Genomic DNA, 26,746 nt, shown 5'->3' with positions numbered 1-26,746 from the left:
TTTAAGTAGCCTTCCTCACCAGTGCCATTTGTTGCTAAGGTCTTCTGTTTTACTTCTGTCTTACTTCCATTAAATGCTGATTCGTGTTTTAGCACCTCATTATTATAATATTGGCTATGTCTTCAAAATGCTGTACACCTGTATAAGAATCTCAGATTCCAGCAAATCACTGAAATATTTCTAAGCAACCAGCTACTTGACATCGTTTAGATAAACCATGTTAATGAAAGAGCTTGGCTCCATTTAACCAGAAATTTTGTTATTGCATAAACGTGGGTGTTGTCCATCCATTATTCAATAGGACTGAAGGTTTCACTGATCTCTAAGGAGAATAATAGGAGTTGAATCTGTGGGAATGCTTAGAGGTTTTTGTTTGTTTTTGAGATCAGCTAAAGAAGATATTTTCCAAATGGTTATTAGTCTTGCGGGTAAGTTATAAACTAGATTTTCACCAGCATTATTTTTAATTTTATTTGAAATAATTATAGATTCACAGGAAGTTGCAAAGATCGTACAGAAGAGATGCTTTGTACCCTTCAGTTTCTCCCCCTAATTACATCTTAATTATAGCATAATATCAAAACAAGGGATATTACTTGATTATTACAATATGTGTGTATAGCTCTATGTCATTTTATCATGTGGGTAGATTTGTGTAACCACCACCACAATCAAGATACATGACTCTTCCATCACCATAAAGAATTGTCTTAATGGCCCTCCCCACCCCTAGCTATCCTGTAACGCCCTGGCAACCACTAATGTGAGGATTTTGCTTTGTTTATACCTCCCTCCTCAACCTCCAGGCCTGACCTGATTTAGGAAAGACTAAATGTGTAATAGTAACATGCCTGTCATTGATACCCCAATTATCAAGACAATTGTATTATAATGGGATTAGACTTTCAAAAATAATCAATTCATGCTCCTCTCCTACAGGGAACAAGTCTTTATCTACACACCAAAAAAACGAATGTAAAGTTTTAATAGTACCTACCTTACAATAAAGCATAGTGGTAAGCAATACCGGGGAAAAAAAAAAAAAAAAAAAGGACAGCAACATGTTGGTATTAAGAGTCTATCAGAACACAGGCTATTTCAGTAGTAAGTGTTGTCACAGCCACCCCAAAATAAAAGAAGAAAGAAAATCAGGAGTCCCAATTTTTTCTTGTAAAATTTGTTCTTAAAGCAATGATCGTTTTTTAAATGTTTTGTATTATTTTACGTCTTACATGTATCATTTACTCAATTTATCTTTATGTGTTTGGCAGTCAACAAAATTTAAAACCTAGAATATTCATATGAGCTCTGAGTATACTTTTAAGTACATTGTTTTAAAAATTAAATTCTGATATTGATTATAAGTAATTTCTAAACTAGAGAAGTTGATTTAAATTTTTTTTTTGAATTTTAAATTTAGTTCCTATTTACTGGCCCATACTTTTCTTTTACTTGGGAAATTGTAAAGAACCAGAGACCTTGGACTTTAAACCTTCTCATTTTATATACAAAGAGACCAACTAAATTAAGCTACACATGGTCATACAACTAGTTATTTAGTAGTTATTTGGTCTTGAATAACTCAAATCTCATTTTCAATATGGTACCTTCTCTATTGCATTAGACTGTCCACTGAGAAATTTTAAGTGGCTAGTCATTTAATATAAAGTAGATGACTCTTTAGTGATTAAAGTCAGTGATTTTTTTAATATTTGAATTGTAATCTAGCCAATAGTTTAAGTCCTAACTTGAGACTAGATTGAAATCTTGACATAGAATCAGTCCATAAAAATCTGTTTGAAAATGTAAAGTGAATTCCATTTCTCAAAGACAGTTTTTTAATATCAGTAAACTGTATTGTTTGTCAATTTTTCAATTTCAATTTGTGTTCATATTTTTAGATAACCTTCTGAAATTGTAAACTCTCCCAGTTTTGTCTTTTAGGTACTTTATTGCCTAATGATCTTGCTATAATAGTTTTTTGTTTTTGGTTTTTTAAGGATTCTTTATGTTGCTACAGCCTGTACTGATTAATTTTGATTTTTTGGTTTTCAACTCTAGGAGTCTCTACCACCCGTCCAGTTTGACTGGAGTAGCAGTGGCCTTACTAACCCTTTAGATGGTACGTCTCTCCGTAGAGCCTCTAGCACCAGAGCTAGAGTTAAGAAAGCTACAAAGTTCAGACAGACTTCTCTCTGCTGATTTCCTTTTTTGTTTGAACATAATTTCTTATTCTTATCTTTGGAAATTCAGGCTTTCTTTCTGAACAGTAATTGCTCAAAAACAACAGCTGTTACTATTATTAACGGTATTAATGTCCATAAGTAGGTAGCAGTAGCTAGGTAAAATTTTAATTTCTTTAAGTCAAAAACAAGCTTCTTTACGTTTTACAAGGATCTAAGTAGTTGGAATGATATTTTAGGTAGGATCAGTTTACTTGAAATTTGTTTCTGTAGATTTAATTTATGGAATTTTCTTGGATGCAAAGTCTTGTGGCTAGAGGCTGCTTAAAAAAAGCACAAAGCACAATTGTATAACCAAAAACAATGTGCAAATAGATCCATATTTATTGACTTAAAGTAGTTTTCAGATTTAATAATATTTTATAGAGCACTTATTATGCAACTGGAAAATGAATGATTTTCATGATCCTTTTCTAAAACTCATCTCAAAATACTAGTAGGTAGTTCCAGAAATAATTGGTTTCTCTCAAGGCTTTAAGAGAAAATCCTGAAAAGGAATAACTTATCCTAGTAATGTGGGTCTTTAAAATAAATGACACAAAATGCTAGTTTTCCCGTGTGTTGACACCACACATTTTAATTGGACCCTAAGATAGAATTATTCTTATTCTTTATACTTCATAAGTTATTTGAGCCATTGTCTAAAACACCTGTCATTCTATCAGCTTTGCCTTAGACTGGGGGTCCTAGGACATCTGGAAAGCATCCAATTGAATAGCAGTGCTGAAGGAAAGCCTGGATGCACCTTTTGCTGTTGTCTGGTGTCTCGAATATTCAGTCAAATCATCATGCTTTTTATTAACAAACAACTTCTTTAAAACTGTATGCTATTTCTGATTACTGTTTCAGAGTTAAAGGGGAACAGTACAGCTTGAGGCTGCACATCAGGGTAGGGCAGTTATGACAGTCCTTATTAATGTTATTTTAATTTAAACCGAGTTAATGTATTGGTGTGTGTCCTGAAACTGACAACTTTGTCATTTTTTAAAAATCATTAATTCGAAACCAACATTACTAACACAGAAGATTGATTGGGGCATGTATAGTGATTTACTGTTGGGTTGAGATTAAAGTATTGTTTCCCTTTAACGGGTACACTTTCCCCTTGGTCTTTCTGGTATGGCTTTGAGTTTTGATTGAAAGAACTGAACTCTTAACTAAAACCTTACTAAGTGTTAAATTATTTACTTTGTACATGAGAAAATGTACATTGAATTATTAAATTGTTACTTTAGAAATGTCCTTAGTAATGAAAAACTAATACTGTACACATTGTTTTAATGTTGATTTTAAAATATGTAATGACTACTAATTATAACCTGCATGTTCAAGTGTGTGTCTTACCCCTTTTTACACATAACCCCTCCTCCCTTGGCTTACCTTCTGTGTGGCTGCCTACCAACACGGTCACTGAATTTCAAGCTAGTGGAGGTTCCACTCTTCTGAACCTTGATTTCTTTGGGCCCGTGGATGACAGTAGCTCTAGCAGCAGCACCACAATCCCAGGTCAGCAGAGTGTTAAAACCACAATTCTAGTTTAATTACTAAAAGCATGACCACATCACTTGACTTTCCTATAAACAAGGAAACAAGTAGTTGTATTCTCTATAATATCTTTCTAATACTTTTCTTTTATCTATCATTATTTTCTAGTATCTGACTATAACAAATGACTTCTGTGAAATGTGTTTTAAGGAAAGCTTTCTCAGTGTACCAGTCAGAGCCGAAAGTAGTTTCTAGGACTAAAGTAGCCCTAATGTGCTTAGACAATTAAAGGCAGGGTTTGTTGGGGGGGGGGGGGATCTCCTGTAAATGCAAAATGTGATATTTTATATGCTTATTTTTGAAAGCATATCCTATAAGGCCATTTGAAAAAAATACAGGTTTAGAGCTATAAGAATATTTTAGCATACAAAGATGACTTTACATTGTAGTGTCTGTGGTAATAGAACCTCTACAAATTCTAGCATTCAGTTAGTTGTTTATTAATGCTAAGTGTATAAATAGGTTCCAAAATGTTAGAGTCTAGCACTTAGTTCTATATAGACCCCACATAGAATTTATTATGTAGTTTTTATGTAGCTCTCAAATAGAAAGTATTCTGTTAGACTTCCATGGAGAAAAAAGAAATGTTACAGAATAGTAGAAAATAATTGCTATATTAAAAGCTAGAAATTAAAACTTACTGGAGTACCTGTTAAATTAATGTTCAGCCCTGCGAAGTTCAGTTTATTGACCAAAGGACTAATGTACTTTGTCATTTTTTAACTGAATAAAAGATTAAAATATAATGGCATTTTTATGTTTACATTTTATTTGATACGATTTTAATGAGTCCCTGTCATCCCTCCTTGTGATCTGATAATCATGCCCATTGATCACCAGATGCTGATGCCCAGAATGCATAGCGAGGATCCCTGTCTATCCCCACTAGCAGCCAGTTAACAGCCAGCCTGGTTCCTGAGAATTTGCTGGTTTTATTCTATTCTGCTTGATACCCTACCACCCACTTTGAGCAGTTCAGGAGCCGTGGTGGGAAATGGGGGAGACCATAAGTGTCAGATAAGGGTGAGCCTGGAACCCAGAACATCCTTCTCCAAAATCTGGTTATGGAAATCTCATCCTGCTCTAAGGAAGTTCCAAGGCCATTTGGTAGAATGACTGGATTTCTCAAATCTAAGCCCCTGGTTATCATTTTCATTATTTCCAAGATTTTGCAAGCATATGAAAAACCAATCTGTGTCTGGTTTTGACTTCAAAATGATATTTTACTATTTACTCAAATTACTTCTAAATATGTTTGAGCTATGGAATGACCGGAGTAAGCCTAATTAGCTGTTTTTAATACTTAATTGGGGGGAAAAAAAGACAACAAAAACTTGTGTATCAGTTTCCTTATTACTGTATTCCCAAGAATGAATTACCAGCCTCCCATTTTTAATTTGCTCTCAGATTTGTTTTGTCATGAACTGTACTGTAATTTACATGAGGTCACTATTTTTAGACACCTAAAACCTGGTTTAAGTTTAATTTTTGGTTACATCTCAAACTCAGTTAAGAACACAAATGAAGTACAGAAATTACGTGATAACCAGGCTCAGTATACACAGCTTCAAGAAGAGCAAGTGGTTTCAGAAGCTTAGAGCTGTAATGGAAGTGAAATTAGCATGCTCAAATGCAGTCCTCCTTATTTGGAACCTTTTAAATATTTTTGTTCCGTATTTTCATTAATATGCTCTAGCTGCTCTATAAACTTGATTACTATAAATTTGCTTTGGCTTCTTTTTATTGCTATTGGGTTTTGTTAAAACTTACCATCAACCTACAGGTATCAACACCTTTCTCAGTGTTCCATTTCACCACTTGCTTGCACTTTTTCTGACTTGTTTCTGGGAAAGTCATTTTGTCTTAGCTTGCGGTTATTTAATTATTTGTGTGTGAGACTTAGGAGGTTGGCATAGAACTTGGTTGGCTAGCTTTAGTTATGTAACTAAACTGTGCCTCATTAAGGTTCTGTAAAAAACAAACAAACAAAAAAAACACAGGCAGACTCTTCCATTAAAAAAGAATTATTCTCCAATTATTAGGGTAGAGTAAGTAGTTACCTTGTTTTTGAAAAATATAAAACATGGTCATGGTACTTTCCTGGGGTTGTTTTCTTTTGTTTTGGTTTGGTTTTTTTGTGATGGTAGTGGTTTTGTTTTGGGCAAGGGGGGTTGGGTTTTTTGTTGTCTTTTTTTTTTTTAATCTCCCACTTTATTTTTTGACAGCCAAGTGGCCAGTATTTTACAAACCTGACCAAATTTTTACTACCACTTTTTGTTGCCAGTCAGAATGCAGTTGTTTATTCTGTGCTGTATATTAGACATTAGCTTAAATTTTGTGGTTACTTGGAATCTAACCTTTCACAGTGGAGGAAGGAGGTACTTTGGGTTCATTTGGTCCCCTACAGGTATCTACAATTTTTTAGATTTTAATTGAAACCTATATTCTTACAGTGATACAAAGAAAGGGTCTAAGTATTTTTCGAAACTGTACCTTAATGAAATAAATATTAAGAACTTGGGAGAGTCAACAAACATTTTCTATAGCCTTCCTTCCTTGTTGGACATAACAACTGTGGAAGCTGCTTTTGCTTGTTTGATTTCTGTAAACATCTGAGTCTGTATTTACATCTGCCAGTCATCTGCAAAGTTGGTTAATAGAAGGCAGTTCCTGATTTTTTTCTTAACCTTTAAATATCTTAAAAGGAGGAAACTTGTTAATAACATTAGTATTTACATTTATGTATAATTTTCTCTTCTGATCTTCAGAGCTTTTTTAGAAATAATAAAAATTGATGAAACTATAAGACATTCTTCCTTACAGTCTGCTTTTCTGCTATACTCTGAAACTGCTAAACTTTTTACCTCAAGTAATTTGCTGGTACCATAGAGAGCAGAGGATTAGTTTTTTTTTTAAGATTTTATTTATTTGACAGAGACAGAGCGAGAGAGGGAACACAAGCAGGGAGAGTGGGAGAGGGAGAAGCAGGCTCCCCGCGGAGCAGGGAGCAGGATGCGGGGCTCAATACCAGGACTCCAGGATCATGACCCAAGCCGAAGGCAGACGCCTGACAACTGAGCCACCCAGGCGCCCCGGATTAATTTTTTTTTTTTTTTATCTGAGTCTCTATTACCCAAAATTGAGCCTGAGTCGAAAATATTTAATTGTTCTTTTAAGTGTTTTTGTAGTCATTGTTATTTAATATAAATCTATATTCAAGGGAAATACAAAAATATATACGTATGTTTTAGTGAAGTCAAATAAATCTAACTCAGCTTCATTTTGAATTCTTTAAAACCAACTCGGATATGAGACCATAGAAATATAATTAACCCCGAGACAGTTTTCATTTTGTCTAAAAGTAGTGCTTTTATTAGTTTTTCTGGGAATATTTTACCCTCCCTACTTCAAAGAAAGAGCAATGTGGTATATAATATGATGTTTTGAGTAGTATTTCATGTCCTCAGGTGGTCAGAATATATTTAACCAAGTCATTTACCATATTTGAGACTTAAGCTTCTAAATCTTTGGGTGTGGAAGAGAGTGTAATGGAGATAGAATGGTTAGAGAGGTGTAGAGGGAGAGAAAATATCAAAAATGAGGTTAATCAGTCCATTTAAACATTAAGGTATCATATAACAAATCATGTGCACTCTCTATAAAACATTGATAACTTTCATGTCAGTAATCCAAAATTGAGAGAATTTTCTACAGCAGATAGAAATTTTAGAAATATTTGCATGATATTTACTACATAAATGTTAGATGAATTAAGGCTGTATTTATACCAAAGTGAGATTTTAAAAGTATTTTCCTACTTTATAAAAATCCTGAAAGGTGGAATTGTAATTTAAAAAATACATGCAGTATTACAGTAGTCTAAAGACATGTGCTCGTAAAATACTCAGATGTTTACAGAATGAGTGCCTTTTGCGTCTTGATGGTGGCTGACTGAGTAACGCACTACAGCTTGCCCTCACTGACTGTCATTTTATACTATAAGGTGTGGATCCAGAGTTGTATGAGTTAACAACTTCTAAGCTGGAAATCTCCACCTCAAGCCTCAAAGTGACTGATGCATTTGCAAGACTCATGTCCACAGTAGAGAAGACAAGCACATCTACCAGGTAAGCAGATAGTGTTCATTACACCCTGTTTTGAATTCTGTATTAAAACAGTCCAAATGGGAAAGCAAATAAGTTGACAGTATTTCAATAAATTGTATTAAAATTCACTTTGTATTTATAAAAATCAATAGATGATGCCTAATTCCAGAAAACAGTTATCAAATTATGTTTCATTATGAACTTTATCAGAACGGAGCTATTTCATAAGAGGCTAGAAAGGGCTGACAGATGTGGTTTTCTCTACTTACCCCCTCTTCCCCCCCCGCCCCACCAAACTTTGTGGAGAAGAATTCTGATTAAATATTGAGATCATTAGCCACTGTAGAAACAATCCCTTTTTCCCTTCATAACCACTGAGATGATCATCTGTGGGAACCCACTTTCACACTCCCAGAGTCACTTAGGCTAATCTTTCTAATCCTGACCTAAGCTGGAATAGGTGATGGCTACTATTTTATTTTCGGCATTTTTGCTGATGTACAGCATCTCTGAGTTGGGATGTGAAGGCTTGCTTTGCCAGGCTTTCTGGGAGGCCCTTCAGGGACATGGCCTTTAGAAAAGCAGTGTTGGAACCAGATAGAAGGAATGTCACTTGGGCCCTGTGCTCAGGATTCAGTAAACCTTTAGTTTTACATAAATTAGCACCAGAACAGTAAGCCATTGCTTTGACATGTTAGCCATAAGAATAGGCCAGTTCCTAATAAGAGGTAGTCATTGTGAACCAGGAAATCACTACTGCGGGAGCAAATACTGGTTGATAGGAGCACCAGCTTCACTGTTCCAAATCCATTGTTCATCAGCATTTTCAAGCGGAAATACTTACCTGCTAGTGGCCCACTTTGGCAGAAGTATTATAGCCCTTACTCCTAAATAAATACATTCTGTTTCCATGTCAGATTCAGGTTTATCTTTTGAATCAATTCTTCTGTAGAGAAAAAGCCATTTAAAAAGTCTTTTTTTCTGGGCACCTGGGTGGCTCAGTTGGTTAAGCGACTGCCTTCAGCTCAGGTCATGATCCTGGAGTCCCGGGATCGAGTCCCACATCGGGCTCCCTGCTCAGCAGGGAGTCTGCTTCTCCCTCTGACCCTTTCCCCTCTCATGCTCTCTCTCTATCTCATTCTCTCTCTCAAATAAATAAATAAAATCTTTAAAAAAAAAAGAGGTCCTAAAAAGTCTTTTTTTCTTATGAATAATAAATGCTTACCAGTCTTAAAACTTTGGTTTGAATTATCCCATTGCCTTTCAAACTGTATTGTGTACTTAAATATCCATTCATTCAACAGATACGTATTATTATTAATATTTATAATTATGAAAAGGCATTATTATCTTATAATTGTGGACACCCGTAGCTTTTCCTTAGAATAATTTACAACATGCACGCACCACAGATTCTCCTGTTCTCATTGTTCCCGTGTCTTTGTGGTAACACCTGCTGGCACTGGTAAAGCCTCCTCTTAAGTGAACCTATTTGTAAATGAATCCTCTGTGGATTCTTTTTGCTCACTTTCTAATTTTTCTTCTCCCCAAATCATATTTTCAAATCGAAATTCTTCTCATACAAATTTCTCGTCCATTTTTTCTATATATGTTAGCCAAAAGCTACTGCACATTTGACTTTAAAAAAAAAAATACTGATGCTTTTATTGTTTGGGCTTTTCCCTACCATTTTTAGGGCGACCTTTTCTAAGGACAGTCCTACCATTTCATTACGTTTTTACTTCTGCAGTCTCACTGGAGGAACTGCGGTAGAACTTTGAAAATCCCATGATGAGAATTCAGTCTTTGTGCCATTAGGAGGAGCTCTACACCACATTGTTAGCTTGCTTGCTCTCCTAACTTTGTAACTCATCCTTGAAACATCCTGTGTACGCCAGGGAACTTGAAAAACTTCTATCGCTTTAAGAAATTATTTTCATTGTTTCACTTATTCTGTACTATTACGGAATGAACTAGAACCACTGTGTGTATCTTAAGGTGAGTGTTGTAACTGCATTGAATTGCTCTCTAGTATCTGTCCAGCTTCGTGTTTAAAACACAAATTGGGGGGGAAAAAAACCACCAAGTTGCCAACGGTGTCTTCTGTTTTGAGGAATTATTTGAAAATGGTAAGAAATGCACATATTCACGTCTTATAATTAGAAGGTAATACCATAAGGTGTCCCTGTGAATGATTCTCAGTTGTACAGGGTGGATGAAAGGTGAATGGCATGCATCATTTCAGAAAATTTCAGAGTCTTTGTTGCTTTTACATTTTGTTCTATTTTTCTTTTTGTTTTTGAATAAAAAAAACTACAGAAAGTAAAGCTCAGCAAAATCTTCTTGACTGTTGACAACACACAGAAGGTAGAGTGACTGCAGGGTACCACAAGGTTAAGAAACAGAGGAGTAGGTAGAGGAAATTGACATGTAACAAACACATACTCTTTTCTGAATGCCTTTGCTGCATATATAGGAAGAAATGCATGTGCTCATCTCTTTCCCTACCCAGCTTGTTAAAGTAACTTCTCACTTTTTAAAGAAATGCAAGATCTTAGTTTTAAAATAGTTCCTTCTTCTTGCTTTACCTTTTCTAACACAGAGAAAAATTACTTCATTACCTTAATCAGTAGGTGACCACCTAGTTAGTAGCGGCAGACCTCTAACTCGTTTATACAAGCCAAACGACTATTTGCCAAAAGGGATACATACGTCTTTTTTTTTTCTTTTTTTCTTTTGACCTTTTAGTTGGGATATAATCCACATACCATAAAATCCACGCTTCTCAAGTATACAGTTGAGTGGTTTTTAGTATGTTCACAGCATTGCACAACCATTACCACTATCTAATTCCAGAACATTTTTATCACCCCAAAGAGAAACTCCATATTTATTAGCAGTTACTCCTATCTGACACTTTTCCCAGACTGGGAAAAGTGGTATATTAGTATATTAGTGTATTAGACATACACTAATCTGCTTTCTGTCTCTAGGAATTTGCCTGTTCTGGTTATTTCATATAAATGGAATCATACAGTATGTGACCTTTTGTTCCTGGCTTCTTTCTCTTAGTGTGTTTTCAAGTTCGGCCATGGTATTGTGTGTATCAGTGTTTTTCATTCCTTTTTACGGCTGCATAATATAATATTCCTTTGATTATACCACATTTTACTTATCCATTAATTAGTTGATAGATACTTGGTTGTTTTCGCTTTTTGACTATTCTGACTAATGCTGCTATGAACACTCATGTACAGGTTCTTGTGTGGACAGATGTTTTCCATACTCGGAGTGAAACTACCAGGTCATATGGTAACAATATGTTTAACTTTTTGAGCAACTGCTGAACTGTTTTTCAAAGTCATGCCACCATTTTACATTCTTCCAATACTATGTTAAGGATTCTAGTTTCTCCACATTCTCACTGAGGCTTGTTTTTGTCTGACTTTTTGGTTATAGCCATCCCAGAAACCATTGCCTACTTCAAGGTCAGGAAGATTTACACCTATGTTTTTTTTCTGAGAGTTTTATAGCTTCAACTCTTACATTTAGGTCTTTGATCCATTTTGATTTAATATTTGAATGTGTTGTGGGGGGGGGTCCAGCTTCATTCTTTTACATGCAGATATCCCACACTGTTTGATGAAAAGACTCTTTTTTCCCCATCGGTGGTCTTGGCACCCTTATTGAAAATCAGTTTTCCATTAATATATGGGTTTGTTTCTGGACTCTCAGTTGTATTCCACTGACAAAAAGGATAAATCTTAGCTAACGAGAATGTAAATCAAAATTAGGTCACTGCTTTTGTATTTGAGAAAAGTTCATGATACAACTTTTTGTTTTCAGGTTCTCCTCAAGCATTTCTTCTTATATTCCAAGAAAACTAGATCACATCAATGCACAGTGACTACAGATAAATACACAAACTATCAACTCTGTAAACTTTTTTTTCAATTTCCTGTTGCTTCTAAGTAGTGCCTCTGAAGTAAGGCCGTTTAGTAGAAAGTCTATAGAGTAATCTTTACCAACCATTTCTTGGGTAAAAGCTTCTACCTTGCTCTCCTTTCTCACACTCCAACTGCGTTTCACAAATAAGAAAGTTCATTAAGGTGCAATTTTATTTGTTATTGTGTTTTGTTTTGTTTTAAGATTTTATTTATTTGCGAGAGCACAAGTTGGCAGGGAGAGACAAGGAGACTCTCCGCTGAGCAGGGAGCCAGACTCAGGGCTCCATCCCAGGACCCCGGAATCATGACCTGAGCCGAAGGCAGACACTTAACCAGCTGAGCCACCCAGGCGCCCCTATTTGTTTCTGTTTTTTTTCTTTAATTCAGTTAGCCAACATATAGTACATCATTCGTTTTTGATATAATGTTCAATGATTCATTCGTTGTGTATAACGCCCAGGGCTCATCACATCATGTGCCCACCTTAATGCCCATCACCCAGTTACCCCATCCCCCCACCCACCTCCCCATCCACAACCTTTTGTTTCCCGGAGTCAAGAGTCTCTCTATTTGTTACTGTTTTTAATAACCTTCTATCATTACAGAAGCAGTAAGATATATTATAGAAAGTTAGAAAATACAAAAAATTAAAACTTAATTTTTATTAAGTTTCTTACCACTCAGATCAGTGTAACTCCTTTCAGATCATTTTATGCAAATAATATATGTATGTGTGTTGTTTTAACCAAAAACGAGATTTTATGGTCCATGCCAAATTGAACTTACCTCTGCAGTCTGTGATCTCCATCTGTGAACTTAAGTGCATTTTTATTCTATCTAATACCGAAGCTATATTCAGATGTCCCCTCAACTCAGTATTGGTTTCAGCAAAGCAGAGAACTGTTGTACCTGCCTGTTACAGCTCCTCAGCTTCCTTTAATCCAGCTTATCTACCCCAACCCTTTTGTTTGTTTTCAGTTTTAACAATAGCTTATTAAAAAGATCAGTCCAGATGTCCTGCAGAACATCCCAATCTCAGGATTTATCTGTTGGCTTCCTTCAAGTAGTATTTAATATATTTCTCTTTTCCCCTTATTTCCTGTAAGCTAGGAATTATATCCACAAGTTTAATGAATTCGGGTGAAACGTTCTGGCTGGATTCCAGCACAGGTGTTGTACTGCATCAGAAGTTGCATAATAATCTGGTTGACTCCATCATTAGTGATGCTAAAATGGACCACTGGTGAGAGGCTGGCCTTTTCCATCATTCAGACACTTATAGTCTTTCACTTTACTCTCTGGTTTTTCTTTCTTTCTTTTTTTTTTTTAATATGTATTTTTATTTATTCATTCGAGACACAGAGATCGAGAGAGAGAGCATGAGCAGGGGGAAAGGCAGAGGGAGAGGGAGAAGCAGACTCCCCACTGAGCCAGGAGCCCAATGCGGGGCTTGATCCCAGGACCCTGGGATCATGACCTGAGCTGAAGGCAGACGCTTAACCATCTGAGCCACGCAGGTGCCCCCAGTCTCTGGTTTTTCTTCATCAAACATCCACCTAATAATTTTGCCACCATTTAAATGCAATTAAAATTGTAGATTTTAAGTGGAAAATACTGAATTGCTATTCCATTCTGAGAAACCCTAAAACTGAGTATTGGTTGATCTGATGGCTTTGGTGTGCCTAAAGCCCATCCCTTGTTGAAGAACTTTGGTCCTAAGATTCTTCCGTCCCAAAATTTTTCCATCATTCTATTAAACCTTTTCATTTCAGCCTGAATTCAAAAGTGATAACAGAAAATCTAGGTATGAAATAAAGGCCCATATTTGTCTTTCCCTTCTTGCTTCTTCTCCTGACGTCCCGTTCCCCATCACGACGACAAAGAGAATAATTAGGTGGAAGAAATAACTTGTGTCACACCTAATATAGTACCAACTATTTTACCATAAAAGAGAATTGGGCTTTTTAGAATCAACAATTTTAAATGAACTTTGGTCTAAAATTAATATCTTTCAATATATTTAACTTTCAACTATTCTTTCAATATATTTAACATCCTGGAAAAAAATCAAGGTTGGGTTACAGTCATGTGCTCAATTTGAGCCACATTTGAGGCTCACTTGACATTTCTGCAGCTCACTATCTGGGAAGCCCTGGATGAAAAGGAGTTCTTCCTATCTGTGTTAGGCACTAACCTGCTCACCTCTAATACCGGGGGCAGTGAGTAAAATGTACTTCGTCTACAGAACCCCTAGGATTTTGAGATTTCCCCTCTCCCCAAGCACTTCCAACCTGTGTCCATTCTCAGCATCCAAAACCAGCTCCCCTGCTACCCCTCTTGGACCTGCCACCTGTGTCCCAGCAGGGCCAGGACTGGGTATTTTTTGAGCTGAGGGCTTTCTCTCCTGGAATTCCCCATGTGGAATGAAGAAAGCCCGGGTTAAAATGACTTACAAGATCTTGTGCCAGACATAAACTTTGTTTTATGTTGAAGTAACTTTGGTAGTTTGGGGGTCAGGGAGAAATCTGGTTGGGTGAACTTTTATTAGGGCTCCAGCATCCTATTTCTGCTTAGTAACATTTTAAAAGTGTGCCCCGGTAGATGCTTCGAACCCTCAGCAAATCTGTGTGCTGTACATAGGTACATGGGAATGTCTGTAGGTCCGATCCTGGCTGTAATGAGCACACACAACTCGGGCATGCATCTCTGTGAGAGATTAGGCATCTGGCACTGGAAGCACACACACAAAGGGATTACGAGGTTCAGGACCTGGCAGAGAAGTCCCCACAGATCTCTAACTCTCTACCTTGAGAGTGGATTTTCTCCCATTTGACCTACAGCAAAGTCACATTAACACGGTTCTCTTTTTTCATTTGTCAATAGGAAACCGAAAAGAGAAGAGCACCTAAGTGAAGAAGCCATCAAGGTGATCGCTAGCCTTCCAGACTTAACGTTCATGCATGCCAAGGTGTTGATGTTTCCGGCCACATTAACACCTTCCACAAGGTCCCAAGAGAAAGCAGACTGATAACTGATGTGAATTGGACAATTTCAATTGCTTTCCCTTCTCCAGCCCTTCCCTCCCTTCCATCAAAAGCATACCTGCTCTAATTAAAAAAAAAAAAAAAAAAGTTCAGCTGATTTGTTGGTAAGCCGCACTAGAAAGGTATACATAGTAATGTATATTTATTTACATACTGAAGTCCTAAATTTATATTAGAAAAAAATGTAAATAATCGGGGATGAACATTTTTGAAGATTTATTCTTTTTGTGTTGCTGGGGTGTATACATTTATGTCTTTGTGAAATACACTGGTGGTGTCCTTCTTACAAAACTTTTGAAATAAAAAAAAGAAAATTAAAAACTCAAATCTCCACTGTCTGTGAAATCCCCTTCAGTCTTTTTCAGATTGCATTGAATGTCCTATTAATTTTTCATATCATATGTTGAATTAATTTTTGCTATCATAAATAAGCTCCAAAGTCCCCGTTTAATTTTTTTTTTTCAATTTTATGTGTAGTGGGTTTGTTTAAGATCTGGCTTTTGTTAACAGTTTTGCGCTCTTTTTTAATCTTTTCAATCTGGCATATTGCTGTTTGACCTTTTGCAAGGTACTTTATCGATTGCTCTTTTGTTACAGGGTGTAGATCATTGTCAGAACTTGATTGGAGGGGTTTAAAGAGATTGTGTCTGTTTTAAATCAGTTTAGTTTGGAGAAGGACCAAATTACATGAATGTCTTACAATGAAATTTACTTGTTAATGATTTTTTGTTTTATCATACCACTATTTTTTGAGGATTTTGCACAGTGTAAAATGACATAATCATAGATTGCTATGGTTTAGGCTGTATATACAGTAAAAACTATGGGTTTTAAATGTTTGGGGAAATTCCTATGGAAAAAAGAAAGACACGTAGAAGAACCTCTGACAAGGTTAATGTGCATGCCCAAGGTCTTTTGAGATTTCAGTGTGTAAATTTCCTTTTAGCTTACACAAAAATAAAATAATTTAAAAGAAATTTAGCCTGGTGTTTTTGTACTTTGGCATCTGAGGGAAAAATATGAGTTTGGATGGGAAGGTTTATTCCATTTTAATGTATTTCAGTCCAGAGGAAATCACTTGGTAGTTCGGACTTCCACTTTTTTGAAAGCAGAAGGAATTGGGATCTGACCCATAGGAACTGGATCAGCACTGAGGCGGAGCTATTTTTATGTAGAACATGAGATCATGAAAGAATTTCCCATGATTCACTATAATGTATCTTCATCAGAACTGGCAAGGTTAAATAAGCATTTCTAGGGAATTTTTTTCTTTGCCAGTAAATATATGCATGATACTAAGGTGAGCAAGAAATTTCTACAAGGTAATTTTTAAATATTGCTATCGACTATTGCGTCAGCAGAGTCACATGACATAATTCATTAGAAACAGGCAGCCGGCCCGACAGTAGTCCACCTCCTGCTCTGTGGGAACCCTCTGCCCCTCCTGCACGGACATCCCTGTGCTGCCAGCTTATCACACAGGCCGTGAGAACCGCTGGTGAACATACTAGAAGTATGGCCTGGAGTGACCGTGCCTGTCCGACCTTTTTGTTGTCATCGTGGTTTCAGAGAAGCCTCTCTTTCAGAATAGTCCCAAGTCCCCAGTGTCCAGTGACCCTTCCGAATGGAAGGATAAAAGTATTCCTCAGCAGAACTTTACACGTTTCGGTAATTGAAGCTGAAAGGGCTGCTTCTGCCGGACGACTAGACTATAATGGCAGCCTTTACCAACAAAAGTTCAGAGCCCATCTATCAGCTGCGTTACTGAGAGAAAGTTAATCAACTTCTCTGAGCCTTAATTTGAAAATGGGAATGATACTGCCTTCCTGTGGGGTTGATGTATTAAATAATAAATGTAAAACAGTTGTCATATGAGGAAAGAGTCAATAAATGGTAGCAGGAACGTAGAGTCAGCGAAACCTGTGATGGCCCCTGGAGACCCAGCGGATTCAAGAAGCAATCATGGGAGAAAGGATCCCGTAAAATAACAAGTGATTGCATTATTATTTAGACATGGTCAAGTGGGTCTTCCTCATGAAAGTGACCCTGCTTTAATGACACACAGGATGGATATTTCATCTTAGAACCACGTTTAGATAAGCCAGATTTCCCTCTTGCTTGTCCTATTGGCCTTTGATGTTTTAAATCACAACAGGCACATCAGTATTGGATTATCACGGGTTAAAGTCAGGACTCGCCTTAAGGACCAGAAGTGCTTGCCCCAAACCAGGGCTCAGGTTGCACCCGAAAGCAGGAGCAGTGGCTGGTGAGGGAAGAGCCTCAGGCGTCTCTCTGGGTCTCAGCTAAGGGAGAGCCCGCTGGCTGCACACAGCAGCTGACCATTTGTCTTGCTCAAAGTCAACCAGGTGAGCCCTGCAGAGTTGGGGGGAAGATGCCGAAGAGGCAGAGACCCTAAAAGCCAATCACACACAGTGGAGACTGGTTTATCAGTCAGCTTTGTGTCCTCGACACCTTAAAGCCACCTCAACTCATCCCCTAGAGTCTCCTCTCACTTGATGGCCAAATCCAGACTGGGAAGTATAGGAGAAATGTCCCTAAATTGAGTCATGTGTCACTACTATTTTTGTGAGTCATTCTTTTATATAGAAACTTGTTCCTCCCTCTACATGATTATCATGTTCTTTATTTAGAACTTGCCACTTTTCGTTCCCTCATGTTTCTTGAATCAGTTAGGATTAGGTTTGGCTGTGAGTAACAAAAACCCAAAATACTGCATTCCACGTAATAAGATTCATACTTCTGTCACATCTGAACTTCTCTGAGATTGGAATGTGCCCCACAATTGTAGGGGCATCCATTTCACCCACAGTGGGTTTTCTGTTAGTGATGTACAAAATAGTTCCATCTTACAGCCAATGACCAGAATTGATGAAACCTAGCAATTGTGGCTTAAACCATAGAAATTCATTTCTCTTGCAGTCTAGGGCTGGTGAAGGGGCTTCATAAGATTATCAGTGACTGAAGCTCTTGACTATCTCGTTCCACCAGGACCCACACATGGTGTCTACCTCATGGTCCAAGGGAGCTGCTGATGGTTCAGCCAACATGCCTATCTTCCAGCCATCTATGAAGGAAGAGCAAAGAGCATCTTCCCTCTTGTTAAGAACACTCCATAAGGTATACAAAATATTTCTAATTACCATCTCGCGGCCAGAACTTCGTTGCAGCACCCTATCTGGCTACAAAAGAGACAGGGAAGTACTTGTGGGCAGCCATCTAAGCGGCATTCTAGTGGTAAGAAGGAGAGGACAGATACTGTAGGACCACTGCAAAGCTGGGCCTCACTTTTAACTTCACATTGCATACACACAGTATTTCATTGAGCTCAAGTCATACCTAGAGAAATGAATTCCAGGATTGTTGTCTCGGGGCTGGATCTGTTGACTTCCTGGTGTTTTCTTAGAAGAGGGGAAGGAATCTATAGAGGGCCACACAGGTTTCCTGGGCCCAGGGAGGAACCCGTGCTAAGACAAATCGTGGATGGTGGTAGGCAGCAGCCTGGGGAGGTAGAAAGGACGCCGGATTAGGCTGCGAGTTGTGTCTTCTAAATACAGTTCTCCACTAATCAGCTGGAAGATGTTGAATAAATCCCATTTCTAAGGCTCCGGTACTTCAGAGTCTACAGAACTGAAAACTAAGGTAGGAAGAAACCTTAGAGAATCACAGAATTCTAGAGCCGGAAGATGAGCCAGTCGGGCACCCGCAAACCACCGCTAGGAGCCCTGCAGCGCTGGCCCCGCAATGATGGGGATGGCCGCTACTAACTCCGTGGGCCTCTATGTTGGGGGACAGGGGTGTTGCAGATCACAAATCTGAAAAAGCCAAGGATGATTCCCTTCTGCAAGCTGGAGCAGTGGGAAGCCTACACAGGAAACCGACCTGCACAGCATTGTGCATCTATAACCAGAGAGGCAGGACCCGACCACAGTTTTCCTGACTCTCCTGCGTCTCCCCTCTGAAGGGGTGGCTGGGCCAGCCCGTGAACATTCACGGGGACCTCGAGCAAGCTCCGAATCTCGCTTGCTTGGATGGCCAGCACTGGCCGGTAGGACCCCTACCGAGCGGACCCCAGGGTCCCCACAGCCTCCTGCGGTTGTGCTCCTGACGGTAAGTCAGCCTGACCTCCAGAGCCTTCCGTGTCGGTTATCCGTTGTTTCAGCTGATCCTTTGGGCCTGGGCTGTCGCGGAAAAGAGCATTTCCCATCACTTCACGTAATATGTGTGAGTTCGGCACAGCATCTGAGAACCTCCTCTCTGCCCCTGGGCTCCTGGGGACCGATCCGGGCTGGCGCCTCTGCCAGGAATGCGTCTCCTCACCAGCCGGCCAGCACTCCTCCCTCTGGGAGCCTTTCTGGACGCCCCTCACCCCGGGCCCTACCCCAGGCCCCACTCACCCCATGCAGCCGCTCTCCAGCCTCCCAGAGTGCTCAGCAAGCCCCTCCGATGGTGTAACACTCCTACTAAACCTAGTATACGTTGATTCCAAGCAGTCCTGAGCGCCAGACACGGGGGCTTCGCACACATTCTCTCCCCGAATCCTCCCAGGAACCCTAAGAAGTACCTGACCTATTTCTGGCTCCAGTGTACTGGTGAGGAAACCAAGACTTGGAACATGATGTCACGTCCCCAAGGTCACCCAGCCAGGAAGAGGAAGTCTAGAACCCAAGTCTGTCTGGTCCCAAAGGCTGAACGCTTCCCCGCAGGGTATCAGCCTCTTGGCATGATGAGGGCCGTTAGGGCACCCGTCTCCTTGCTTTATGATGACTGATGTGCTCTTCTTTCTCCTCCAGGCTATGAGGTCCTTGAGGGCAGGGTCAGTGTCTGGCCCAGATTTGTCCCGCTGGCCCCTGGCACAGTGCCTAACACGTAGGCAAACTCTCACCTGGTTTGCTTCCTAAACCAGTTTATGCATAAGCCTCTCAGTGAAATGGATGGGGATCCTTCCAGAAGCTGTGTTTTGCCTTTGCCTGCAAATATTGTAAACCCCACCTCAAGCCCCTCTGAATTTTTTCCAAAACACACCCTATTCTATTGATCACTGACTCAATCCTTCAATCTCTGAAGCAACCCCCAAACACTACCCCAACCCCCTGGGGCTTCCATTTTGCCAAAAGCTATTTGTTTGGGTTTGGTTTTGCCTCCATCCCTGCCTTGGGCGAGCAGCAAGTAAGGGCTGGACATATGGGGATCCGGGCCACTTCTGGAGCACGGCTCTGTGGCCCTACACCACCGGTGGCCCCTGGCTGAAAAGTACCCAGCTCTCTAGGAGACTCCCAAACCTAGAATCATCCTGACCACTTCCCAGAGGGTGCCCTGAGCAGATGGTTATCTGGGACATGGGAAATCAGTAAAGATGCCTCTCAGTCTCTGAGCAAGGTCTGACGTGGCTCAGAGGGGCTCACATGACCACACCACTGGGTGCTGGGTTCTCAGACAAGGCTGGATAGCCCTGAAAGCAGATGTCACAGTGATAGTCTTTACCCCCGAGGGATACAACGAGGATGCCTTCAGGCATCCTCCATGATGCAACCTGCCAGGAGGGCCACCCATTTTCCCCACTTACCCCACCCCTTTTCTTCCATCCTGTCATCCAAAGCAGAACTTCCGTTCCAGAGCTGGCAGCCATGTGGGCCTGGTGGGCGGCGCGGGCCTTGCTTCTGACCGTGTGGTTCTGGGCCCAGGCTCCCATCATGGCCCCAGGACCCCAAATCCAGCAGGATTGCCGCCAGAGCAGGCTACCCCAGGGGTCCGCCTTCCGTTAGAAACTCGAGCCTCCAGGGAAAGCAGACGTTTTACTGAAATTAGTATTTTCATTCTGCGGGAGGAGAGAAGTGTGGCCCAAGGACCGTCCAACTCCCCCTTCAAGCCCTGTTCATGGGAAGCATCTGTTTGATGGGGTTACAATTTGTTTCACTTTATTTTTGCTGAGTTGCCTTGGGAGCCTGAACTTTGATCTGGGTGGGAGTCACTAATTGATCGGCTCCAGAGAATGACCCAGACCAGCGTTCCGCCTCTTGTCAGAGGAAACTGCTCTCCCCGGGTCCGAGAAGAGGCCAGAACGCCCTCTGCAGCCCCCTCCGACCAGTGGCGGGCCCCCCTGCGCTTCGATCCCTGTCCCTGGGTGCTCGGCCCCGCAGTGCAGCCCCAGCTCCGACCCAGAGAACAGGGAGGCCTTGTTTGCCTGCAGCTACTATCTTGTAACTCCCTCTTAATTTACAATCTGTTTGCTGTTTCAGATGTTTGGAAAGAAAACTCCTTAGTCAGCAGCTCTGGAGAGCTTCGTTTTCAGTGAAATCTGGACTCTTCTTTCCCACCCCAGATTTTTTTTTTTTTTTTTTTTATTCTGGTTTTGTGGCTGGAACCTAACATCTGTGAGGCAGGCAGGACCTCATGGGCCTGTGTCACCCAACACCTATTGAAAGGACGCATTCAAGGGTAGAAAATCAGGGCAGAGCCCACCGGTGACAACTGGTATTTATCTAATATTGGCCTCAGCCGACCAGCCGGCCCCAGGAGAGGAGCAAGGATGAAACACAGTGCTCGGTCCCCGCTCCGGTGCTCCTGGGGACCCGGCAGGAATGCCTTGCCCTCGTGACGGATAAGAAAGCCCAGGCTGCTTGAAACATGGCTGTTTTCCCAGTGGAAGGGGAGCACCTGCCACCACAGGTTCGTATCTGCAACGGCCGACCTCCACGGAGAGGGTACCCCCCAGACACTTCCAGAGAAGGTGACACTTGTCCATCTGCCCGATGGACCTCGCCTTGTGGCGGCTACCGCAGGGCTTGGAAGAAGGGGCACGAGCTATATACCATTCCAGCTCATCGGTGCAGCACGGAGCTTGCGAGTTGCAGCCCCGGGGCCCTGGGGGCTGGCGCCCTTCCTCGCTGGCTGTCTCCACGCGGTCACCAGCCCCACGGCACGGGACTCCTCGGGCTTCCAGGGCCACCAAAGAGGCGGCCCGCACATTCCTCCCGGGAGACAAGCAGCAAGCAGGCAACCAGAGTTTGAGAGTCTGAATCCCGCACTGGCACTTCCTAATTGTGACACCATGAACCTGTGTGTAAACTGCGGATGGGAATTAGAGTAAAAAATACCAACCCAGGCTTCTTAGGAGAATTAAAGACATTAATTCTGTTAATGTTAATGTTAAACACTTAGCATGACCCTTGGAAATACTAAGTGCTCAATAAATGTTAGGTATCATTAGTATTATTATTGAGGACGCCAAGTTCTCTTGGGCGCCTGCAGTGTGCCCTGCCTGACTTGGGACCCAGGCTGTTAGGATGCAGCCCCTGATTCAAAGAAATAATGAGAGACCAGCAGGCCAGCTGTACGTCCCAGTGATTCTGAGCAACGTTCTCTCCACCTGAGCAGGGAGGCTCCAGAAATAACTGGGCTCCGGGAGATGCCAGAGGGGCTCCAGGGGAGGGCAGAGGGCAGCAGGGCCTGGAATCATCCGGAGAGAACCCATAGGGCGTTTCCATAAAAAGTGACAAGTGGAAGTCTGCCCATGTTTTTCCTTGTCCTATGGTGGGCTTCAAGGGTAGGTGGGAGGTAAACGTGAAGGGGGGGGTGGCGTTCAGTCCCACAGAGGCTATCCACGCACTCACTCATCTTCGATTAAGCAAGTGAACGCCAGGTGCTGGTGCCCAGTCCCTTCCCGGACACACGGGAAGTGCACAGGTCAGGGTCTGTCAAGCATGGAGGGCCCAGCCAACTCCAGGAAGGTGAGCCAGGGCCCGTGGGACATTGCATTCTCCCTCCTTGAGCCATCCTAGACCTTAGATAGCTTAGATTTTATTTACTTACTTTGCTGAACAATTTCAGAATAAATTGTGGCTATCAACCCATGTCCCTCTCCCACACACCATCATATCAAAATACAGAGATATTTTCATCTAACTGCAATACTATTATCACACCTACAAAAACGAACAATAATATCCGAATACCATTTGAAAACCAGTCTATTTCAAGTCCCCAAAGCATCCCTAAAACGTCTGTCAGAGCTTGCCCATTCAAACCAGGGTCTGCTCAAGGAGGATGCATCCCATTTGACTATATGTTCCTTTTAATCTAGAACAGTTCTCCCATCCTCTTATTTTTTTTACCTTTTTTTTTTTAAGAGCCCAGGCCAGTTGTGTTGCAGAATGTCCCACATTCTGGATGCACCTGTTTCTTCCTAGTGTCATGTAGCTTGCTGGTTTCTCTGTCCCCCATATATCCTCTATCAGCGTCTGAGTCCCTTTAGGCTGCTTAAACAGAAATACCATAGACGGGGGTGTTTGTAACATCGGGAATTTATTTCTCACAGTTCTGGAGGCTGGGAGGTCCAAGATCGAGACACCAGCTTGGCTAGGTTCTGGCGAAAGCCTGCATCCTGGTTCATAGACAGCTGTCTTTTACCTCATCCTCACATAGCAGAAAGGGTGAGGGAGCTCTCTGGGGAGTCTTAGAGGGGCACTAATCCCATCCCAAAGGCCTAATCACCTCCCAAAGGTCCCACCTCCGAATACCATCACACTGGGGCTTAGAAGTTCAACAAAGGGATTTTGAGAGGACACAAACCACAAACATTCAGTCTATAACCAACAGTATGGCCTTTCTTAAGGTTAACATCTTGAAATATCACCGACTCCATCCAGCTTTCAGCAGAAGTCTTTGGGCTCTGCAAAGTGTAGGTACAATAGGGAGGTAAGGCTCTGGAAGAAACATGCTCTCAGCGTGGCAGAGAGGCCCAAGCACAAAGCCAGGAAGGACCTATGTGCCCCAGGAAAGGTTCCAGCAGAGGGTGGGGGGCATACAACAGCCTGACCATCCAGAAACCCCCTGCTGGAGGAACTGGCCCTTGGGACCTCAGTCGTGCTTGGCTGTCCCAACCCAACCAGGACTGGCCACCTGGTGGATGGCCTTCCTTCCTCCCTGGGACCTCCCCAGACCTCTGCATGGCTCCAAGCCTTTTCCTTTAGGCCTCAGCTCAAAGAAGCCTTTCCTGAGCACCAGCTATAATAGTGTCCCGCGACCCTGTCTAGCCACTGGGGGCCGTGTTTTTCTTCTCAGTACACATTACCATCCGACATATATTTACCGTTTATTTGGTTATCTATCTCTCCTGCCAAGGCTGCAAACTTCATTAGGACAGGGACCTCTGTTGCCTTGTACACTGCCATTACTCCAGTACCTAGAACAACTCTCATGTGTAAGGAAGGCACCTAATAAATCTTGAATGAATGAATTGATTGGGCCCTACAGCATACAGCCCTATTCCAAGCCCACAACTGACCTCAAGTTAACAGATCTTGTTTGGGGTTATCATCTTCCCAGAAACTTGTACGAAAATTCCGAAACTACACTTACTGTAAGTAGATAAAAAAAAAAAAAAATCACACCAATCGTGAACAATATAATCTCCCCTGCAAGTTGTCTGATCTCCCTACTCCCGTGTCTTTCCTCCCTGCTGCCAGAGTTTGGGCAACTCCTGAATCACTCAACTCGGGGTGAGTCCAGGGCCTGTTGGGTCATAAATACCATTTAGTCCCACTCAGCGAATAAAAGCGCGGTGAATTATGGCGTTTGGCTTGGAGGACGATTCCTTCTGTTTCTCTATCAAAGTTGAGTCTTCTCCTTCTTTTTCTTCTTCGCCCTCAAACGCTGAACAGGTGTTGTTTTTAACTCCTAGCCAAGGGTCGAGGCTTGGAGTAGGCACTCAGTGAGCCAGGGGGCCTGGGGAGAGGGACTGCGGGGGCATGGGAGCCAGGGTGGAAGCCGAGGTGCCTCCCACTGATGAGTAAAGGAAGAGGGGCAGCTTTTGTTTTGTTGGAGTAAAACCGACAAGACATGGAGGGCGTCTCATCTAAAGAGGGGCTTCTCAGGGCTCCTGGGTGGCTCAGTTGGTTAAGCGTCTGCCTTCAGCTCTGGTCATGATCCCAGAGTCCTGGGATGGAGCCCCATATCGGGCTCCCTACTTGGCAGGGAGCCTGCTTCTCCCTCTCCTTCTACTGCTCCCCCCTGCTGTGCTCTCTCACTCTGTCAAATAAATAAAATCTTTTGAAAAAAAAAATAAAGAGGGGCTTCTCACTCTGGCCCTCAAGGGGTCCGGGAATCCTCTAAAACCCTGTGCAACATATTGTGACTACTTGCTTCTGAGCACCTTTCTGGGGAGATGGTCCAGAGCTTTCATCGGTTTCCCAGCAGAGTTTGTGACACGGTCCCAACCTCCACTTCCACCAGAAAGGGAAAAAAAAAAAGGTAAGAAAAACACAGAGGGGCATCTGGCAGCTCTCTGGATGGTGAATCAACAAAGTTGTGTCAAACTCCCACCGCATGCCCCTCCCACCCAGGAGCACAAGCTAACCGGGAGAGAAGGCCCCCCCCCCACCCCGAGCAAGGAGTGGGGTTGGGGCATCAGGGCTCATTTCCTGAGGGTCTGCCATGCGCACAGCACAGGGCTCCCCTCTCTACAGCAGGCGCCCACCTAGCACGCGGTAAGGGCCAGGCACCACTCAAAGCGCCCTCCGTGCGTTCGCTCACTTATTCTCCCAGCAGTCCTGGGAAATAGGTGCCACGCTTCTCATCTCACCTTATAGACAGTAAAGCTCAAGTAACTTGCCCGAGGCACACAGCAGACTGGATTGAATCCTGGAGTTTAGAGTGCATGCGCCGTTGCTCAAGCTCTGATCTCCCCTGAGCCGCCCCACCACCCCCTTGAAGTACCTACGATGATGATCTTCATTCCACAGGTGAGAACACTGAGGTTGGGTAACTTGCCAGACGTCACCTTAGGCTTTCCAGACCTGCTGCTGGGAGGGCCAAGAGCCAAAAAGAAAGAGAAATTCCAAGGGGCGAGAGGTCACTCTGGGCAGGGGTGACCGGGGGAAGATTGGGCACAGAGCAATGGGACACTGGAAGGCCGCCCAGCTCGCTGAGGGTGCCTCCAGGACAGCTCCTGGGGGCCACCAAGCAGGGCTCCTCGCCCTGGTCCCATCGCTTTGCCTCCTTCCAGAGCCCCCAGCCTGGAAGAGATGACTTGTGAGGTGGGGTCCCAGGGTCAAGGTTAACACCCCCTCTCGCTCCTTCTTCTGCGCAGGATCTTCCGAGGAGTGCCTTCCATGGGGAGAGAGAGATGCACAAGCCTCCCCAGCCTGCCCCCGCCTCAACCCTCCTCCTTGGGCGGCTGTCCCACTTCTGCTGACTGGGTACCTATTTACAGTTCTGCAGGAGAGGCCTAGCTGAAGCCGGAGGGGCCCCCGGCAGACCTTTCTCAAATGTTCTGTGTGGTTTGCTAAGGATTCCCTTGCTCTAGATGTTCGGAGAAGAGCCGCAGTGAGACCTCAAGTCGCGAAGCTTGGGAGCTGCCCTCTGAGTCCCTCTGCATTCAAGACCCATCACATCCCTGCCCTTCCTGCTGGTATTTGACCTTTATCTAGATTCTGTGAGACAAATATACATACAAAATAGTACACGTATTTATACATTCTATATGTACATATCTTTTTTTTTTTTTTTTTTTTGACAGAGACACAGAGAGAGCGGGATCACAAGCAGGGGGAGTGGGAGAGGGAGAAGCAGGCTTCCTGCCGAGCAAGGAGCCTGATACAGGGCTCGATCCCAGGACCCTGGGATCATGACCTGAGCCAAAGGCAGACGCCCAATGACTGAGCCACCCAGGCGCCCCTGTACATATATCTTTAAGCTCCTTCCAGGGGCATTTTTGCCACTTGCAACCAGACTGTGTTCTATTCTTCTCTGAGCCATCTAGACATTTCGTAGGAGCTTCCCTTCTTGCAGAGCGGGGTAGGGGTGGGCTGGGGAGCCCATGAAGGCCTCTGGGTTAATGTGTT

At 42.2% G+C, this 26,746-nt stretch overlaps 1 protein-coding gene and 1 long non-coding RNA gene across 9 annotated transcripts in view; one reads left to right on the top strand and one right to left on the bottom strand.

Annotated features, from left to right (window-relative positions):
• AFTPH (aftiphilin) overlaps positions 1 to 15,862 on the top strand; it is a 67,781-nt gene extending 51,919 nt beyond the window's left edge. For 3 of the 5 annotated variants that reach the window (XM_027621357.1, XM_027621354.1, XM_027621356.1), the window contains 4 exons: positions 2,062 to 2,122; positions 3,666 to 3,749; positions 7,792 to 7,915; positions 14,725 to 15,862. In XM_027621357.1, the coding sequence (XP_027477158.1) occupies positions 2,062 to 2,122; positions 3,666 to 3,749; positions 7,792 to 7,915; positions 14,725 to 14,869 (414 nt within the window). In that variant the 3' untranslated portion in view covers positions 14,870 to 15,862. The remainder of the gene's footprint in view (positions 1 to 2,061; positions 2,123 to 3,665; positions 3,750 to 7,791; positions 7,916 to 14,724) is intronic. The other 2 variants (XM_027621358.1, XR_003524588.1) reach the window with 2 other exon arrangements.
• Positions 15,863 to 23,099: 7,237 nt separating this feature from the next.
• LOC113937015 lies at positions 23,100 to 26,368 on the bottom strand. 4 transcript variants are annotated; one of them, XR_003524460.2, is made up of 5 exons: positions 25,057 to 26,368; positions 24,435 to 24,581; positions 24,190 to 24,262; positions 23,995 to 24,087; positions 23,101 to 23,574 (listed from the first exon to the last, which is right to left on the bottom strand). It is a non-coding gene; the product is annotated as an uncharacterized LOC113937015 (long non-coding RNA). The 4 variants fall into 4 exon arrangements; XR_003524458.2 differs by having other exon boundaries at positions 23,100 to 23,574; positions 23,995 to 24,262; XR_003524457.2 differs by having other exon boundaries at positions 23,100 to 23,574; positions 23,995 to 24,581.
• Between the last annotated feature and the right edge of the window lie 378 nt (positions 26,369 to 26,746).

The sequence above is a fragment of the Zalophus californianus genome, chromosome 8 (genome assembly GCF_009762305.2).
Source record: "Zalophus californianus isolate mZalCal1 chromosome 8, mZalCal1.pri.v2, whole genome shotgun sequence".
Lineage (NCBI taxonomy): Eukaryota > Metazoa > Chordata > Mammalia > Carnivora > Otariidae > Zalophus > Zalophus californianus.
The sequence above is the reverse complement of the archived record's forward strand: the minus strand, read 5'-3'. Positions and strand labels throughout refer to the sequence as shown.